We start from the raw sequence: 17,228 nt of genomic DNA on the forward strand, positions 1-17,228 counted from the left end.
AAAGGGTTGGTGGTTTTTTGTTTGTTTGGGTCTGTTTTTCCATGCTATTAGTAAGGCCCTGGGATCCTGGATGTATTGCATTAATTAGCTAGTCTTGCATTGGCAAATTTCTTCATTCCATTTCATCTCTGGCAAGTGATGCCTCATTCCCTCTCCAAAAAGTTTCACACAGGTGTCTTCATAACTTTCTGGAAGGTCTCCAATTTTAGACTGTTTCAGATTGAGAGGGAAAACAAGTACCATAGAGTTTGCAGTCACATTCACTGCTTTTTGCAGACATCTCCTCTCTTCTGTGAAAGGGCTAGAACTTGAGAGCCCCTGCTGACTGCAGGTGTGATGGTGTGCAAGGAGGAGATTGATATTATGTGCCCCTGAGTGCTCCTGGGAACTCATATGTCTGACATATATGGCCTTGGAACAGCTTTTCTGAAAAATGGACTCCCACAAAACCAGTTAGAGATCAACTGTGCCCTGAAGGAGCTTCAGTCCCTGAGTGATCTTAAGGAGCTCTCTGAAGTGGAGCATATTGCAATGTGGTTCTTCAGTAAGAATGAGTTTCTGAATTTCACCCATCATGATTTGCAGTGAGGATCAGATGAGGCTATGCTATCTGAAATATGTTCTCATACTCTAGGATATTAATTGAGGGAATGTATCATTGAGGCTTCAGACAATTACCTTTATGAGATGTGTGTTGGAACTAATGGAGTCTTAAAAAATGCATAATCATTTTGCCTGTATTTGGTCCCAGTAGTTATATAAAAACAAGTTTAATTTTCCTGCAGTAAACATCTTTCACTTTTCCCAGTTGTGCTAACACCACAAAACAAACAAACAAACACAAAACAAAACACCCCCAGTTGCCAACATCTGAATGTAAAGATTTAATTCTTATCTCTTGCACAGCTCCTTAATGCTTAGGCCAGGAAGCCAAAATCTTTATGAATACTAAATGAACCCTAATAAAGCCAAGGGAATTGCTAGGCAGTAAAACAGAGTAAGGCTACCATTGTGTTCAACAGAAGTAAATCTGAATGTAAGGTACAAGAGGACACTAAGATTACTTGTCTTAGGTTTTATTTATCTCCTTGCTTAGCTATTTTTCTCTCAATTAAAAACAAACAAAACCCAACAACAACAACAAAACCCAGATTTATAGTTACAATTATAATTAATGGTCTTGTAGTCTGTCATTAAATGGGTTTTGTGTCTTTGTGCTTTCTACTAAATCTGAATTAACAAATATTTCTCCTCTAGAGAAATTTTGCACCAGAAGTGTCTTTAAAATCCTTTTATGCATTATGCTGTTCACAAGGAGAACAGTAAATGTTTCCTGCTCAAAAATGCCCAATTAATGTGGCATTAAAGTGATACAGACATGAGCCTTCTCCTGCTAAGACAAAGCAAATATTTGTTTAACTGGATGTAATAGCAGGTCCAATGTATTTTATTCTTGAATGTTGAATCATTATTCCAATAATTTCTCACAGGATAGTTTTTAAGCCTTATTATTAAAAGGAGCATCCTAATGTGACTACAAGGGCAAAATGAACCACTTCTATTTGTTCAAGAAAACTGAATTAGGATTGTGGCACTGTTTATTTTTATGATATTTCCTAATAACTTATGTAATCAAGTAATTTCCTAACCTTCAAAAGCAAACATGATCAATAAAAGTCTGACTTGTATAGTTATATTTCATTTATAAGAATGATGCTAAATAACCTTTAATGCACAGCTCAGCTTTTTGTAAAATACTATGACTACATCGTCCTTTTTGCACTTACATTCTTTCTCAGGAAATCAGGTTTTCAACAATATTTGTGTCTAAAGCAATATGACTATTTTTACCAAGGACATGCTGTGTTATGCCTTTTTTTTTTTTTTTAATATATATAATGAGATCATGTTTAATAAGGTGGCCAGGAGATCATGGTAACCTTTGGATCAGAGCAGATGTTGCTAGTTTCTCTGAGCTTGCAGAGTTTTAAAAATAGGTGCTGTGGTAAGATTTGCTGGCATGTGGAGTGCATCATACCTTGGAAGGATGACATAGATTGGTTTAATGGTACAGAATGATGCATTATGAGTGATCACAGGCAAAACTATCCTCATCAAATGGCTGGAAAAAAAATGAAGCACAAACGTGTGCTTACTCATTTATTAGCTGTTACTTCCTCAGATTCAGAAATTTGCAATATACTTCCTGGTCACATGTGGATTAGAAATGCTCAATGGCACTGTCACAAACTCATTGCCCCTGGCAGGTACTTGAGAAAGGTCTGTCCCTGATGCATTCCTTTGTCACTGGCACAATGTGGATAGCCAAGTGTGCTTTTATTGTTTCTGTCTTTTGGTTTTTTTTTCTGTCCAGATTCAGTTCAACTGAATATGAACAACAGCAGCTCTACCTACCTTCAGTGTGAAGGAATCTTTCAACCAAAATATATGCACAATAAAAATATATTCCACTGGATCAAAACCAAGCAACCTCAGGAGTCTATATTACATACTTCATGCAAAAGGCCTTTGAGAAACAGGTTTTTCTTCATTCAACAGTGTATAAAAAGACATTAAATGGAAGAATAAGAATCTTGACCTCAGAGAATGTGAACCATGTATCACAGTCAAAAATGGTTCAAAAATTGACCTAATAGTCCTTATAAAAGTACCCCATGTGGATTATGATTTTATACCATTATTGCTGTCATGCAGGGGAAAAAAGAAGAGACTTCTACAGGATCAGAGTCCTCTCTCTGCCCTAGGGCAATTCCATACCTTACTAATAGATTTTCTGTCTAGGACTTTTTATTGTAAATAGTATAAGCATAATTTGGCTTTCATCAAAACCTACATTGCCTCTAGCGTTATTTTTTCCTGCAATGTATCTAAGAAGCCCTTTCTGTTGTCCTTGACCTCCCTTGCAAGATTGAATTCCAAGTAGGTCTTAGCTTTCCTAGTTGAGTCCCTACATCCTCCAAGAAGTCTTATCCTAAGCGGCCAGCCCCTCCTTCCATGATCTGTAGACTCTCTTTTTGCACTTAAGTTTGCTCAGCAGTTCCCTACTTAACCATGCAGGTCTTCTGGCTCTATTTCTCAATTTCCTACCTGTTGGAATGCTCTGATCTTGAGCTTGGAAGAAGTGGTCTTTGAATATTAACCAACTGTCATGAGCCCCTTTGCCCTCTAGTACCCTGTCCCATGAGACTTTCCCTAGTGATTGCTTGCAAAGCGCAAAGTTTGCCCTGCTGAAGTCCAAATTTGTGGTCCTGCTTGGTATTCTGTTCCTACCACACAAGGTCCTGAACTCCACCATCTCAAGATCGCTACAGCCAAGGCTACCCTCAACCTTCACCACTTCAACCAGCCCCTTCTCATCAGTGAGTATCAGGTCCAGTAGCGTTTGTCAGGTGTCCATACTGCTGAGAAGGAAAAAGCTTGTTACAAAATCTTCCATGCTCCAGGAACCAAGCTACATGGCTGAAAAGGCTGCAGCCACTAGCAAATACAAGGGTAATATGGTTTTCCTCTCCGAATGCGTCCCTGCTTGCTCTCCCATTCCCACAGCACTGACCAGGATTAGCTTTCCTCCAGCTGCCACCAGGCATCTGCAGGTGATGTGGTGCCCATGACTGCCCTAACTCAGTCAGGGACTCTGCAGTGATTACAGATATGCTACACCTATACACATCTGTCCCAGCCATGACTGCAATGGCACTATGGAGAACCACAGAGTCTCCAACCTCTTCCTCACAACCTAAGTAAATATTCTCCAATGTCAGCCCATGCTGAATTCCTGGCATGTTCAGCCCCATGGGTCTGGATTGGCCAGGAGTGACTCGACCACACCAGAACTTTTTAATGAGCATCTGTTTCTTCTCCACTGAAAGAGAAGGGACAAAGGCCACCTATGAACAAAATTTGATCTTTTATTTATAGTTACAAAAAAAATCAACTTTGTCAATTATACTATTTTGTAGAACTGAAAAAAAAAAAATCCCATTTATTTTCCTCATGCAAGTTGTTATAAGAGTCTTAATAGGCGTTATACATAAAGACCAGATGAGAGGGTTTTTTTTCCTTTTCTTTTTTTAATCAATAGAGAGGGACAACTGCACCATTACAATCCTTCATTTCTCTAACTTGGGTGGATAGATGACTCTGAAGATGGTGTTTTCTGATTGCATTTAGCAGATGTTGTCAAAATAGAACTTCAACTTTCCTGTTTATTTAGATTTTGAGTTTATAGAATAGAGCCATAGTAGTTTAGCTGGCCAAAGGACCTGATTATATGTGCTGTTTCAAAATCCATTTTAATGTGCTTTGTTTTTTAGGAAGTGCGTATTATCTCTATCCATACCTGTACATATGCCTGTATACATATGAGTGTGATAAAGTGTCACTGGATATTGTGGTGAGATACATCTGCCATATTGCCGTACACAGTGAAGACAATTACCACACTGCTAGTCATTGCTATACATGAAGCCCATAGGAGCATCTACTGCAGCTCAAACTAGATGAACACTACTCAATAAGGATGGGGTGGAGGTATCCTTGTGTTTTGAGATTTATTTAATTAATTATTTTTTTACATATTTTCCAGATTGGGGAAACTTTAAATGGATGTTTCAGATGTTTGCCCTCCTGCTCACAGAAATTACTCTTTTGGGGGAACTGCTTTCTGTCTGACTTCACTTGATACTGTCTGCCTCTTATGTATTCCTTGCTGATACTGGGACCAAGTTGTGATGGCTGTTGAAAGAAGGTGGAAAAGTTACATTATTTTTGTTTAACACTTCAGAGGAAAGACACTAATATTGTGGAGATGTCAAAACATAATGATGACTGATCTATAAGCAAACAGAAAATAAATATTCTTCCACTCTTAAGAGAGAGCAACAGATATAAATGTCACAGGACTAAAGGAGTTCAGTAGCTGCCTTAGTTCTTTACTGACAAATTCTAATTGTGGTCCTTTGATCAGTGTTGAGAGCAGAGTTACTGACTTCATCCAGGGATAGGGCTCATATAAAACCACCAATGTACAGACCAAGCTTTGTGCACCTCTGAAACTAGAGGGAGGTCGAATTCAAGTCCTAGGATGACTATAATTTTATCTGAAAAATTACTAATTAAACAGTTCTTTTATATTTTAGTAACAACCCCAAATGTAGGAGTTTAAAAGGGCTAAAATGCTGAATGTATATAAAGAAAGGAATAGAAAATAAATAGAGTAGGAAAGAATAACAATTTTTAAAAAGCTAGAAGGAACATTTCAAACAACCAACCGACTACTTTCTTACTGTCTTATACTATTGTTGACCTCACACGGTATAAATAAGGTTAAATGATATATTGCAATGACATGGAATTCTGCAGACATAAATAGGGCATAAACTGCTGTAACTCCCATAGAACTACATCATTTTCTGGCTATGGATCTAAAACTTTTTCTGAAGTTTGTGTACAAAAATTAACTATATTGTTTAATTAAACTATTAAAAAACAATCTTAAAGCTATTCTAAAACCTATTGTTCCAATATCCTGTATTCTGTACCATTTGTACTCTATAAAATGACACAGTAGATTTTTTAGGAGGCAATAATCCACAAAATGCAATAGTGTCCAGGAAAAACTATTAGAGTATATCACTAGTGAAAACAAAGAACAATGGGTTACTGGGAACTAGACTTCAGGGAAATACCTTAATGATAGAAGCAAAGATATTATCCACTGGTATGTAATAGACTCCTTAGCAGATGATAGCTTGGGGAAAAAAAGGTCTCAGAATCCTAGCAGTATGATAAAATTAATTTGATGATTTTCAAAATAAAAGAATTGTTTTCACTTCTAAAGACTAACTAGAAGAGAAGTATCTCGAGGCAAAAAATGCACAATGACCTTTCCCATCTACTCATTTATGAAAATAACTTTATTTCTCATCCTAGAAAGGCTATATAAAAAACCCTATTGGATTAGAAACCTTAGAGGAGAAAAAGAAAGAATCACTAGCTAGGCCTGTGGAGAGGTTTTACAGCTTAAAATTCAGGGCAGAGGTTTTGTACATTTACTGAATCCTGAGGGCAGAGATATTAAGTTAGAGTAATCCAGGAAGGGGGGAAAGAATATGTATGTGTATATCCATCTATCTATATAATGTGTACATACTCTGCATTTGTAGTGTGAAATGTAATATGGTGCCCTTAGGGAAGATGTGTACGATTCAAATTTGGAAGGAAAAGTACCAGTCTTGTTAAAAAGGAGAAATGGAGAAAATGGAGAAAGGGGAGAGAGAAATGGAAAGAGAAAATGGAGACACAAAACCTCTGTGTTTGTGCACAGTGCATGTGCATGGTGTATGTGCACGCACACATCTGTATATTTAAAAGCTGTTGCAGCTCTCCAAAGCGAGTGGGTCACCTATAATGAAGTATGGTAAGCTTTTGCTTTTCAGTAAAGGAAAAGAAACAAATCCTGCTGTCTTTCCATTTTCTTTCCACTATCACTTATGAAGTGAAGGCTTACTCTGATCAGAGAGGCATGTTATATTTTCAGGGAAGTCATCACTTGTAAGAACAAAGACATAACTACAGACAAGTTCAGGCTTGGTGGAAAATTACATAAAATAACAAGGCACAACAAAAACCGGCTAAAGGCATCAGAGATAGGTTGTATTGGACAAACACACTGTGAGAGAGACAATCTAGACAAGAACAACTACCCAAAATTCATTCCAGGAAATAAGGCAACCTGAAAATCAGCAAGGTATGAGTCAAAGACCTAAGGAAAGATGAATTCTAATCACATCCAGGAAAAGATGTTTAATTATCTTAGAAAACAGTCAAAGTTTTGACTGAAATAGTCTCAACAATAGTTATGTAGTAAATGGTATGTATTTTGTTAAAGGTTTTTGACAGTTAAGACTGCTGTGTCTAAGTAGTCTTACATCTATTACTCATTAGATAGTTTGTATAATTCAAAAACACAGGTCATCAATACTTTAGGTAATGAAAATGGCATTTAGGTTTGGTACACTGGACATGATTTCCTATGTGTAACAGGCAGAGGAGTATTATAGTACATGTATGTATTTCTCTCCAGTGCAAGAAACACATGCAGCCACAGAACTATTCATTTGCACAAAACACTACTAATCACAACCAAATCTGACTAAACCAAACAACTTTAGCTTCTGCAGCTATACATGTTTGTATGCTTGAAAGCCACAATTGTTTGTTTTATTGTAACCTGGGGTGCATAAAATCATGGTATTTGGCAGCATGGAATAAGTGACATTAAATCAGCTTTTATGCTGTTGTTAAGGAACCCATAGAGGATGGGATTCAAGCAGCAGGACATCATACCCAGTAAATGGCATATGCAATATACTAATTTAAAATGTCTGTTAGAAATGAGAGTAGCATTAAAATCAGTCACAATGTGGAAAAGGTGAAGAGGCATCCAACTGAAACCGAAAACTAAGATTAGCATTGTCAGTCTGCAAAAAACTCTCCTGGATCTTGTCTTAATTCTGATGATGGATTGGGATACTGTAATCATGTCCTGGATCTGAGTGTTTTCTTCTGGTTTCATCTCAAAGCAAACAGGTATCCCAGGGATAAATTTATTGGAGGAAGAGAGGTGACTTTTTTCTGTGCCAGAGGTTTCTGGGAGGTCTCTGGAATGAGTATCCTGATGATGCCTTGAAATAGCTGGCATCACACTCGAAGTCTTTTTACTGTATCTTCTGTGGTGCTTTCTACCAAAGGCGCAGCTCCACCTCGAATGGCTGGAGGGCTGCACCTGCTTGCTGGTACTCTTAGATGGATGAAGTGTTAGGTTTATCATCTCTTTTTCTTCAAACCTGTTTTCCTTGTTCGATAGTCTGGAACCTATGCTCCTGCAGACACTGGTGTGACTAGCAGTTAAACAGACCAGTGGCAATATATACTGCATGAACAATAAGGCTAATGTAAAGGCAATTCTGTAGGAATCAGAAGGCCATGACTCAATACACAAGAGCCTGTTCTCCAGTGCCTCTAAATTCAGAATTTTGCTGAGGTCCACAATTTTGTGGAAAACTGGCAGAGGGGAGCAAATAGCAAAGCCAAGGGCCCAAATAGTAACTATTAAGAAATAGCCTTGTTTTGTTGTTAAATTGCTAGAAAGGGGATACTTTATCATACGGTACCTGACTGCAGCAATAGATATTAACATTAAAGTTGAAACTAGAACTGACGCACACTGGAGGAAGGGCATTATGTGGCACATGATAGTGCCAAACATCCATTGGTCAAGCAGGACAGATGTCAGAGTGAAAGGGGAACAAAAGAGCACAACTAAGATGTCAGAAAAGGCCAAGCTACCGATAAGAATGTTTATTATTGTCTTCTGCTTGCGCTTTAGTAGAGCTGCTAATATAAGCAGATTTCCCATAAAACCAGCCAGACTTATGAGTGTGTACAGCCCAATAAGAAAGTACTGTATGTCATCAACACTACTCTTGTAATCTTCCCAGGCAGAAAAATTCTTTGTAGTAGCAGACGTATTCTTGGTAGGTGTCCTGTTGTTATGGTCTTTGAATCCTAAATCCATTTTAGAGTGCTCCTTAAAACAAGAAAGGCATTAATTAGCATCTGAAGGAAGGATGATACCGGTGTTAATCAGAAAGTGAAGGAACAGAAATTTACCTTGTATCACCATAAAGCAAATAAATTAATAGTGGTATTATTCTGTTGTAAGGCAGATCCTGTGCAAATTCAGGTAAATGCAGATTAGTTCTCTAGGTTTTATCATGTGGTGCTCAGCACACGTTAGGCCTCCTACCTGGCTGCTCACATGGGATGATGACAATTTAAGATTCTGCATTATGACACTACCTTTTAACTATGCTTTGCTCTAGACCATATTGTCAGCCTTTCCATGAGGGAGCAGTTAGCTGCTAAAGCAATCCATTTAGTCTGTGAGATTACTCATGTGGATAACAACTCATTAATATGAGTAAGTAAATTACAACCACCATCTGGCCATGTGCCTAATCCTTACATGGCAGCAAATTATAATAAGAGCACCTGAAAATATATGGTATTTTGACTATGTTAGCAATTACAGCAGTATTTCTTACCTCGCTAGTAGAAAACAAACACAAAATAGGTGAGAGCTTTCATAAAGGATCAGTTTATAAGGAGATCCACTGATCCAAGATGGAATTCCTAATATGGTGCATAGACAAGCCATCTTCTATTTAATGATTAATATATTTTAACTGTTGCTAGTACTCATCTGATACCACTGTGAACTGCAGACCACAGTGACTTCCAAAATCAGCTGAAATTTCTTTCCATTCTCTAAATGTTACTCAACCAGACTTTTGTCTGAGAAAACTACAGCAGAGCTCTTCCCTGAATGAACTACGTTCCACTACCTCAGCCTAATGAATTATGTCCCTGTTATGTCCTACCTTTATCATTTTTTCCCTTTATCCAACATGGAGAAACAACAGGTTTTGCCATGACTGATGCTTTTGCAGATTTCAGTGGGTGCACACACCTGCAATTTGCAAACTCTGTTTTGATTCATGAAAGCCATTTCAACTGTACATTGCATTTCAGTATGAACTATTTTCTGCCTAATATTTTCAGAGTAAACATTCTATTATCTTTGCATTACCACATACATCTTAGCTGGAAAGTGTGTAGGAAAACTTGCATATACCTGAGGAGTTAATATGAAAAAGACATTAGTGTAATTCTGGACAATTTTCCTTTTGCTTGGTCACCTTCCTCTTGCAGTTTATATTTCACACAGATTCAGAAAGCATTACTAGTTGAGCTGATTGTCTGATAGCAGTTTTGAAACAAATCAGGAGTTATTTAACTAAGGGAAAAAAAGACTTGTTATTCAGCAACTGGATCTGTCCAAATCTTGTTACTAATCAATCAGTCATTGACTGAGAATAAGAAGATTAATAAGAAAGAAGGGAGGAAATCCAGTACCATCCCGAGATTCAAAAAGCATCAAAAACTCTTACAATACTCCTAAAGTGGTGATGACTCTGTAGGAATGAGCTTTTTGATAATTATGTGCGCTATAGCAGTAACTCTGTGCTGAGGGATCATTCTGTGTCATCTTCTATTTTAACTGTCACTAGGTTAAGGACTAACCTGTGAGATGAGGATTGCTTTCACAGCACATACAGGTATTTTCAATAAGTTAAACTCCCTTACAGTTGTATCTGCCCAAAGGTCATATTGAGAAGTAACAATATACAGCAATGCTTAACTTATAATAGCTGATGGGTATGTGTGAAAGATTTGACCCCTTTACAAAACCTGCAGCTTCTTCTGTAGACCTTTTGGTGATACTGGTTGATCTTAGGCTGATCCTTATATTCCATACAGGTAAAGCTTAAATTAAACCCAAGGGAAAAAAAAAAAAAAAAAAAAGAAAAAAAGAAAGAAGTGTGTTTTTATTACATGTTTTCCCACTTCTTAAAATTTCACTTGAACGATTGTTGCCAAGTTCTGTGAATTTCTACACCTTCACATAAAGTTCTTACAGCCTTACAAGAGAAGTTCATTGTGGTTTTGATAGAACTCTTTGAAAACAAAGCTGCTGATTTTGCTGAAGTAGGCATATTTTGTTGAGACACACTGTAGTGGTTTGGCCCTGGCTGGGGGCCAGATGCCCACCAAGGCCACTCCATCACTCCCCTTTTCAGATGGACAGGGTAGAGGGAAGACATAACCAAAGGCCTCTGAGTCAAAATAGCAATGTAATAGGATGAAAAGCAAAAGCCACATGTGGAAGCAAAAGCAAACAAAGATGTTATTCTCTACTTCCCATCAGGAGATGATGTCTGGTCACCCTCTGTGAAGCAGGGCTTCAATACACAGAGCGGTTGCTCCAGAGGACAGACGCCATCAATGAATGCCCCCACACTTCCTTCTTTCAGCTAGCTTTTCTATTTGAGCTAATGTCATATGTTATGGAATAGTTTGGGTCAGCTGGCCCAGCTTCATCCCCTCCCTCGATCTTGCCCACCCCTCATCCTACTGTTGGCAGGGAAAATGGAAAAGTACAGCATTGGGGCATAGCTCAGCAGTAGCAAAAACACTGGTGTGTTATCAACACCCAGGTACACCACTGCAAAACACAGCAAAAAGATGCTCTGGGGAGAATGAACTCCATCTCAGCCAACCCAAATACACACATCAATATGGAAGAAGCTTAGCAAGCATGCCTCTGAAGCCCAGTGTAGACTCTCCAGCTCCACCCCCTTGTGCTATGGCTGCCTTCTGCCCTTTGTGAGAGTTGAGCAGGTGCCACCTCCACCCACCACACGTCCTTGTTTCAGTGAGGAAGGAGAACTGGAAGAAGCCACAATATGCTCTAGTCAGGCCCTGACTGTACACTTGGGCCACCACTCTTCTGCACCGCCCGCCTCTAGTCACAGTTTCAGAGTGACAGAAGACAAAGGGAGGGAATAAGAGGGTAGCCTTGGCCTCAACAGAGAACTGCTGTGCTGACAGAAGTTACCTTTGCAAAATGCCCAAAGAGAATTTTATTTTCATTTTGGATGTGTGGAACGAAAGCAAAACGAAAGGAGAAGTTTCCCAAAAATTTTCAAAAACTGTCAAGTGAATCTCTTGCTCTGAGCTTCCTCTCCTGATAAAACCAGTTGCTCTCTCAGCTTGAGTACCACTGTCAGAAAAGATCCAAAAAGTGATTTTCTCATATAACTGATCTTCAGTCCCCAAATTCATATTAGCATACCACTGATTTCACAAGGCTGTGTTCACTTACTGGCAGTTATCTTCCTGCTTTGTTTAAGCAGCTGCTTCTATTTTGGGGGATCCACTCGCTCTCCTCCTTGTCACTTGGTCAATCGTGGTGAGGCATGTGGATGTAGTTTTCAGAGAAATTAAGATTCCTGAAAATCCTGCTGTGGGAGATACAGTTAAATAACATAGCTTCTTTTGAAAATGTTCTCATTTTGTTTGAAGTGCATTTCTCAGTTGAATGCACCACAGTACCAGAATGATCCTGTGCATGTTTTCAAGAACAAATGTAATCATTTCAAAGGTACCCGATGGAGATTTTCTAGCTGTCATCTCCAAAAGTTGGATCACTTTCATATCCCACATCAATTAGTCAGGCAAATGAGGTCCCCTTTCTGTGTTCCTAGTCTGTGTATGATCCCCAAGACTGTGCTCAACTACACTTGTATGAGATCACACCCTGTGAACTTGAAATTGGTTTGCTTAAAGTCTCATTCCAACGTTATTGATTCTGTGATTTAGTTTCAATGGGATGCTTGAGACAGAAGACTAGGCTGCACTAGGCAGGAGGGGAGGATCCAAGGTGGTTTTGAATACTTACTGTCAGAACCAAATGAATGCAGTTAACATTAAACACGAGTAGTATTTGTGGTTACCTTTTACAGTAAAATGTATCTTATGAAAGCTGATGTATTGTGGCCTTGAAAGATTTCAAGTAAAACCTCCTCAAATCATATTTGTTTGTGATATACCTCAGTATAACTATCTGATTACTATGATTCTAGTTTTCCCCAAAACCATGCTTTGGAGAAATTTTCAGTTGCAGCTGATCTAAGGCCCAAGTGCCAGGGAGAATTTAAGCCATTGTTCCGGTTTAGAGGTACCACACAACCCCAAATATACTAGTTTAATACATTTAAAATCTTATAATTGATCTCACTACTTAAAGATATAATTTAAAATGCAAAAATAATAAATCACAATTTAAAAGAGTGAATAGGCTAGATATTTCTCTTTCTCTCCATATTTAAGGGGACATTTTCTAATTCTGTGAAACATAGAAGTCAGGCAGGCAATCATACTTCTCTGAAGGCAATTCTTCTGTCATAAAATATTCTTTATATTAGATGAGATACTTATACTAAGGTTTATTAACGCATATGAGTTTTCATCCTTCAGTATCAGAACTAAGTTGACTCTGACTGCTGGTCCCTGCATAGCCTAGTCAGGTCAGTTCGTGTAACAAGACAACTAATCATTACAGCTGTGAAAAAAATAACAGCCTTAGGAGACCTTTCACTGCCTTAAAAATAAATAAAGATGGGACACACAGAGAAAGGAAGCAAAATGTGAAAATTCCCTAAGAAATGCAATTTTTCTGCACCCATAATACTGGAGTGGTGTCAGGGCTGTATAGAAAACAAAGTCAAAGAAAGCCTTTCAATTTCTACACAGTTATACATAGCCAATATGACAGGCTGTAACCACCTGACCACCTCAGCTTAAAGAAAGCAGAATTACGCTGTTGCTACTTGAGAAATGGATGCCCTGACATCATTAAAGACTGAGATAATGTCTGAGCCAAAAACTGAAACCACTGAAGAGTTGCATTCACTAAAGGTGAAATGCTGCCGCTTCAAATGCTCCTGTTCATTACACGCAACAGCAAAAATTTACTTCAAGAACCTCGAAGAATTCAAAGGAATGAGATTACTTCAGAAATCCAGACAAATAGATTTTTGTGCATGTTAATGGTACGTCTCTCTGTGTCTGAGAATTGCAACATTATTTTGGAAAACAAGAACACAGCCTCCCAAAATAAGGAAAAGCCAACTAATAAGATTATTTCTCTAGCTCCAAGGAAATGATATGCAATCTAATATGGTATATTTTGGTCAGAACAGAAAACTTGCAATGTATGACTACATTTTACACCAGGGAGCACAGCAGCTCCTGACTTGTGAAGTGGGGGGCAGGCAACAAAACCGAAGTACAACAAACAAAACCAATCACAAAAAAACCCAAACCAAACAAAACAAAACAAAAATCCACAAACACAAAAAACACCAAACCAAAACTAGACAGACTTATTTTGGCCCTTCCACACATCCCTAGGGAATCACTTTGTAATGTGCGTTCCGAACCTCCCTACGTCCCAAACCACGCACCTGCCCTCAGCCAAGAGCCCCGGGCTCCCTGCAACCGCCGGGGCTGAGCCACGGCCAGGGCAACCGAAGCCCCGAGGCTGCGGTGACGCACAAACAGTTCCGTGGTGGCAGCGCGCTACCCCACGCAAAGTTGCGCAGCCTCCCCGCGCGGGGAGTGTGCCTGGTCCCGCCGCGGGACTGCCTGCGCGGCGCCTCCGCGCCCCGCGCAGCGTTACCTCGGAGTTTCCCAGCGATGGTAGGCGGAAGGGGCCACGGTGCGTGTCGCGGGTGCAGGACGAGGCGCGCAGCACTCATAGCTCCGGCCCGCACCGCGGTGCGGGAAGCACCGCTCCCCGGGAGCCGGGGGAAGCGCACAGCCCCCCGGCTGCCTGGCGGAGCATCTTACGCGGCGGGACTCTCCTGCGGCCGAGGGCTGGGCCCCGCGGCGAGAAGCCACCAGCGGTGCTGGGCGCCACGCTCGCTGCTGGGCAGGGCGCTAGCGGGGTCAGGTCTGGGGCCGTCGCGCGGGCGCATCCCAGGAGGCCGTTCCGGGCGGTACCTGGAGCTTGGGATTCTGGCCGCGCTCGGTTCGGTAGTTAGAGTTTCCATGGAAATACAGCGAAACTGTAAACACACCCGCGTTCGCCCTCATTTAAGAGATGTGCTCGGTGTCTCACCCGGAATTCAGGACACAAATCCTCTACGTGTCGCGGGACATGGGGAAGCATGAGCATAGCCAGGCAACGACCTGAGCCCTCCCTAGTCCCACTCACTTTGGCTGTCGCGGAGCTCTGGCTGTATTTATGCAATACTGCTCGGACACCCTCTAATTTTTACCATTATTTTAGAACAGGTGGGAGGTGATGGATTCCACCCAAATAGTTTTCCTTTCTGGATTGAGTAATTCAGTTCTTACAGAGGCAAATATCTGAAGGGTCGTTTTAATTTTACCTGGGCCATCAGTGGGAAGGCAGGGCATTTTTTTAAATGAGTGATGTTTTAAAGTGTAAAAATTGATGGGTATGTCATAGCACAAAGCATGAAAAGATAAATTCTGCTGTTCTCACCAGCTGCTATCTTCTAGCACAAGAAGAGTCATTGATCATAGTCCAATTACAGGGCTGCTGGAGAACTGAGTGACATGCAGGTCTCTGGGAGCACAAGTGGCAGATTCTGACACAAAAATGTAATGACTTTCTCATTTTGCCAAGGCACTTCTTTGACAGTTAATATTAACACAGCACTGCAGAAAAGCTGGCAGTATAATTAGTCTGTGAAGGACCATACCACTCAAAAGATCAAACACCTGGACCAACCATATTGTATTCAGAAAGTCCAGTTAGGTTCCTTATTTAAATTAGATTAAATTGACTCATTTTAGGGTAAGTGATCATGGAGCAATTAACCTTAATCTTCGACAGATGAGCTCAGGATTTGGAGGAAGATTGCATCCCATCTTTCTCCCGTTTCAGCATTATTCACCACCCACTGCTGGTGAATCACTGCATGTGCAAGGGGAGCACAGGGAGCTGCCAGGTAGAAGTGATGTGCCAATCCATCGCATCGTTTTAAGACAGCTCTCCTATTAGTCACAAAGGAGAACCAAATTAATCCGGTTTAGGGCTGAGAAGCTGTTCTTAACATTTCTGACCATCTTCCCACTTAACATTGATGGCTTTGAAGCTTTTCACAGAAATAGTTGCTATGAAGACAGAAACTCACCCTGGTCTGTGGTGGTAGTGGTAATTAAGACCATCTCCCAGGGCATCAATTTACTGAGGTGTCCTTTGTTCCAGGGAAGATTTTCACATTGCTAGCCCCACTTCTTCATGTGGAAGTTCCTCCCTGGAAAGAGGGACGTTTTAGAGACACTGTGTCTCCCTGTGAAAATACCTGGCTACAGCAGACTGACAATGCCTCTAAAAAAAAAATCTAAATCCGTTAGCAGAGCCCACAGGTGGTAATTATGGTTTCTTGCATTCTACAGCTATGAGTTATGTGGCATGTCTTTGTACCTTCATTAAACGCACAAGCAGCTTACCTCTATGATGACCGTTTCTAAAGCAGGCAGTTATCTACTACAGTTTTCCAAACAGCCTTCATAAATGACATGCTCCTTAGCAGAAGCAATCAGTACTACAAGTATTCCTTCCACAAAGCAGTTTTCTCACAGAATAAAACATCATACTGGTTTTATTAGTTGTCTTCTTTCAGGAGGGTTCATCAACCAGTAATTTACTACAAGGTGTGGTTTTATTTGCCTACCTGCTTCCCCCATTCTTCTTCCCCTCCCCCTATAAATAACACCAGATTTCTCTCTGCTGCATTTGGACAATTCATCCCTGATATTTGTGCACATCAGAGGCAATTGCTGTTATTCAGACCATTATATTTTTTTCCTTTGTATTGTTTGTGTGCTTCTCTCTTGCCAGTAATACTACTGAATAATAAAGTAGATGATCTAGATAGGAGAGGTAATGGCATCAGAGATATTTAATGTCAGGACTGACAACAGATAGTAGTACAAGTTCCCTAGAAACCAGCCTTCATAAGGTTGTTGAAACCATAGAGGATCCCTCAAGGAAGTACAAAGTGGTGATGATGCAAAGAGGAGCTGGAGAAGAAAAATAGCACGTTAGAGAGAGGAAGCTGAAATTCCCGAGTCAGAAGGACACAATAGGAGAGAATACAGGAGAGAATTCTGTTATATGAATGCAGTTGTTTGGGTTTTTTTTGGCATGCTTCTTACTGCATTCCTGAATGTATCTTTGTTTTGAAAGTATCATCCCAATATATAACAAGATTTAGCCTCTAAAGGCTAACTCTAAAGACACAAAGACTCAAAGTTCCAATGGAATTTGGTGAGAACTGATGAATGCCACAAAAAGTCTGAGTTGAAGTTACCTAATGTCCAAATTCCACAGCATGTAGACGATCATTCTGAGTCAGTCTAATGTTATCGTAAAGGCTGCAACCAATGGAGCACCTATCCTTGGGCAAGATTGAAGGTTAAGACATGGATACTACAGAGTTTGAGGCATTTTGTGAGATAAAGCATTTCTGTTGGTCAAAATTTTTTCCACATATGAAACCAATTGTTCATCCCCACAAAATTACTGTGAAAATACTATTGCAAAATATTATCAAAATTACCACTGATGTCTGGCTTCTGTATTGCCCAGCCCTTTCACACATTCTTCCCTTGCATAAATCAACTTGGCATGAAGGCAGTGAGCCTTGGACTACTAAAGGAATTGCAGTGGTTGGTATCTTTGTGATAAAAGGCAGGACATCTGT

The 17,228-nt window shown here is 40.0% G+C and overlaps 1 protein-coding gene across 5 annotated transcripts; it reads right to left on the bottom strand.

The window, feature by feature from the left end:
- Nucleotides 1-5,922: 5,922 nt before the first annotated feature.
- On the bottom strand, nucleotides 5,923-14,346 carry NPY5R (neuropeptide Y receptor Y5). 5 transcript variants are annotated; one of them, XM_068137171.1, is made up of 4 exons: nucleotides 14,168-14,346; nucleotides 11,810-11,945; nucleotides 9,465-9,553; nucleotides 5,923-8,611 (listed from the first exon to the last, which is right to left on the bottom strand). In XM_068137171.1, exons 3-4 carry the CDS (start codon nucleotides 9,471-9,473, stop codon nucleotides 7,268-7,270), a joined length of 1,353 nt encoding a protein of 450 aa, XP_067993272.1. In that variant the 5' UTR covers nucleotides 9,474-9,553; nucleotides 11,810-11,945; nucleotides 14,168-14,346; the 3' UTR covers nucleotides 5,923-7,267. The 5 variants fall into 5 exon arrangements, with proteins under 5 accessions (XP_067993272.1, XP_067993271.1, XP_067993273.1 ...); XM_068137170.1 differs by having other exon boundaries at nucleotides 11,810-11,948; XM_068137172.1 differs by lacking the exon at nucleotides 14,168-14,346 and adding an exon at nucleotides 13,953-14,089.
- Nucleotides 14,347-17,228: the final 2,882 nt, after the last annotated feature.

The sequence above is a fragment of the Melanerpes formicivorus genome, unplaced genomic scaffold (assembly GCF_026170545.1).
Source record: "Melanerpes formicivorus ecotype bairdi unplaced genomic scaffold, bMelFor1.0.p_v2 SCAF_4, whole genome shotgun sequence".
Classification (NCBI taxonomy): Eukaryota; Metazoa; Chordata; class Aves; order Piciformes; family Picidae; genus Melanerpes; species Melanerpes formicivorus.